Below are 3,375 nucleotides of genomic sequence, written 5' to 3' on the forward strand. Positions count from 1 at the left end.
TGGACAAGAAGATCCGGGAGAAGCTGCTGTCGGAGGGGGACGTCCTGGAGGACATGAGCATGCTGGGCCGGGTGTGTAAGGTGGAGCGGCAGGTGGGTGCTGCCCCGCGCCAACAGGGCCCCCCCCCCCACCACGGGGCCCTCCCTGACCCCCCGGGGCCCTCCCTGACCCCCCAAGGGCCCCACACACTGCATCTGCTCTTAAACCAAACCTTAACACGTATCTTTTAAAAAAAAGCCTTTTGCTAATTTCTCTTTTACTATATATGTATTATATGTTATTATATCTTTTTTTTTCTTTTAAATAAAATGTATTATTACGATTATTATTATTATTATTACCACTCAGGGAGCAACCTGCTGCTTACAACCTGCTAACGTTTAGTGTACCACCACCAAGGGTTTGCTAAGGATAAATACATTTTGATCAATTACATTATTGATCAATAATCAATTGATCAATCATTATTGTTCAAAACGTAATTATCCTTAATAAGCCTTGACTGAACAAGTGTTTATTTTGAAATAGGGATTAGGGCTGATATGGTACACACAATTAATCAACCTCAGCTTAGGACTTTGAATCAATAAGTCAAAATCTTGATAACGGAATATTACTACTGTGTAGTAATATTGTACTGACGTCAGTACAATATTACTACACAGTAGTAATATTGTACTGACGTCAGTACAATAATGTACTGTACTAACTTTTCAGTACAGTGATTTCCGCATCCACCCAACGATTTTATGCGTTCAACGTTCACTCAACGTTACTCACCTACCTCTTCCCCCTCCCTCCCCTCCCCCCCCTCTCTCCTCCTCCCCCCCCCCCCCTCTCTCCTCCCCCCCCCCCCCCCCCTCCCCTCCCCTCCCTCTCCTCCCTCTCCTCTCCCCCCCCCCCCCCCCCTCCTCTCAGGTCACCTCCATCGAGTCCAAGCTGGACTCCCTGCTGGACATCTACCGCCACGTCCTGAACAAGGGCCCGTCCTCCGCCCTGGCGCTGTCCTCCCTGCCGCTCTTCGAGCTGGAGCCGACCTCCGACTACCAGTCCTCTGTCTACAGTAAGGAGCGCTCCTACTCCACCCAGGCCAGCAGCGACGGCGGCGGCGGCGGCGGCGGCGGCGGCGGCGGCGGGGGCGGCCCGCCGTCCAGCGGCTGCGTCTCGCGCTCCTCCTCCTCCTCGGCCGCCGCCGCCGCCCAGCTCTCCCAGGGGGGGCTCCACCTCATCCTGGTGCCCCCCAACGAACTCAACCTCAACCTCAACACCTCCGCCTCCACGCCGCCCTCCGCCCTCTTCAGCCCGCCGCCGCTGCCCCACCACCACCACCACCACCACCACCACCACCTGCCCCACCGGTACCACCACCACCACCTCCAGGCCCAGCCCGCCGCGCCCTGCTGCGCCGGGGGGGACGAGGCGCCCCTCCTCAGCCCCAGCAGCAACCCCCCCGACGGAGGAGGTGGAGGAGGTGGAGGAGGAGGAGGAGGTGGAGGAGGAGGAGGAGACGGATGTTTCCCTCTCATGGCCAGACTCCCCCCCCCGCCGGGGCCCCGTCGGACTCTGGGCCCCGGGAAGGTGTCCCCGTTGAGGTCGCCGTTGGACTTGCGTGGGGACCCCCCGGTGGGGCCGGGGGTGCGAGACGGCCGCGGCGGGGGCGTGGTGGATGACCTGGGCCTGGGCCTGGGCCTGGGTCTGGGTCTGGGCCGGCTGCTGCAGGGCGGCAGCAGCGCCGACGCCCGGCTGAGCACCAAGGAGGACGGCTCCTGGAGGCGGCACATGAGCCTGGAGATGGAGCCCCTGGTGCCCCTTGCCGTGGACCGCCGCCCGGGGCCCGAGGAGGCGGACCGCGACCGCGGCCTGGAGAAGTCCATGTCGGCGCAGGATCTGATGCAGGCGATCCCGTGCGCCAACGTGGACGCCCGGCACTGCCTCAGCCTCTCGTCCCCCAGCCCCAGCACCGGCAGCGACTCCCCCTCCGGCCTCCTGGTGGGCTGCCAGGACCCTGAAGGTGGAGGAGGTGGAGGAGGAGGAGGAGGAGGAGGAGGAGGAGGAGGGGGTGACGGATGGGGAGAGGAAGACCTCTTCATCAGCGACAGGGACTTGGAGACGAGGACGGTGGACTTCCTGTCCCAGGGGACGGCCGAGGCGCGGTACTCGTCAGAACTACTGAGGACTGGTGTGAGGCTGGGGGGGGGTCCCGGGGACTCTGAGCAGAGCCTGGCCAGCGACCCCTTCTCCACGCCCTCGGCCGACAGCACAGAGTCCCTCAACACGCCCCACGTACGGCTAAAATGACCCCCCCCCCCCCCCCCCCCAGGTGAGGGCCCCCCCCCCCATTGAATCTAATGGGGGCCTGGCTGCAGCGCTGCAGGACCTTTTCCTGCCACTAGGGGGCGACGGTGTGGAGGAGTGTAGTTGGGGCGCCACTCGTTTTTACACGGATCGATTCGTCGCTCGTTTATTTTCATACAGGTCGATAACACATGACATATCATCGCATGATCGTTTTTTATTCTTTGCCAGGTTAAGCCTGCGATGTTAAAAGTGGAACTTTTTTTTTTTTAAAAAAAGCGGAGCAGAAATGTAAAATAAAACAAACAACAAACACAAGTACTAGTTGGTGAATGAAATGGCCGGGGACAAAATGGCTTCCGATTGCGGTCGGTTGGTTTTGACCTGAAGACATTGCATGGACACTGCATGTTTTTTAGTCGATGGATGAAGGCGTTAACGGTACACACGGCTAATCTACTCTCAACAATGCAAGTAGTTAGAGAAACCTAAGCCTTACATCCACTCTGTCTGGAGGGGTCGCTCTCTAGAAGTCACCTCTATCTCCAGTTGTGTGAGAGGTGCCATCATTGAAAAAGAATGTTGCCTTGGGAAAGGCTTCCATCCGTCACCTGCTTGTCTCTCCAATGATAAGATAATCGCAACTCCTTCGTTGATTTTCTGACTAGCGCATACAGAAATAATCAGCGTAAGTACTGTTATTTTAGTTTTTTTTAAGACCTGTCGGCGAGCATGCATGCGAGTGTCATTTAGCATTATGAAATGTCCAAAATAAGAAATCTTCAACCATGTAGGGAAAACAAACCCAGATTGAGAGAAGCCACTTTTTTTTGACACCCAAATCCCCAACGTGTCACAATGTTTGGGGTATATATAGTGGGTTTTGGTACTTCTGGCGAATGTCAACTGTGAGTTACACGATACATTATGGCACACATACACTCGCACGTTAAATCGTATGCATCCTAACGCAGATACAAGCACATGTGCCAGCTCATCCTTGTGAATGCATGTTTACATGTGGGACAGACTGTGTTTTATGTGTTAATCGTGTCGTATTTGTTTCTTATTTGGTCTCAT

General features: G+C 56.3%; 1 protein-coding gene across 1 annotated transcript in view; it reads left to right on the top strand.

The window, feature by feature from the left end:
• LOC130379895 (potassium voltage-gated channel subfamily KQT member 5-like) overlaps nt 1–2,298 on the top strand; it is a 70,224-nt gene extending 67,926 nt beyond the window's left edge. Inside the window, exons 14-15 of the mRNA XM_056587025.1 lie at nt 1–92; nt 919–2,298. The exon at nt 1–92 is cut by the window's left edge and continues 35 nt beyond it. Coding sequence (XP_056443000.1) covers nt 1–92; nt 919–2,298 — 1,472 coding nt within the window. The remainder of the gene's footprint in view (nt 93–918) is intronic.
• The last annotated feature ends 1,077 nt before the right edge of the window (nt 2,299–3,375 follow it).

The sequence above is a fragment of the Gadus chalcogrammus genome, chromosome 3 (assembly GCF_026213295.1).
Source record: "Gadus chalcogrammus isolate NIFS_2021 chromosome 3, NIFS_Gcha_1.0, whole genome shotgun sequence".
Lineage (NCBI taxonomy): Eukaryota > Metazoa > Chordata > Actinopteri > Gadiformes > Gadidae > Gadus > Gadus chalcogrammus.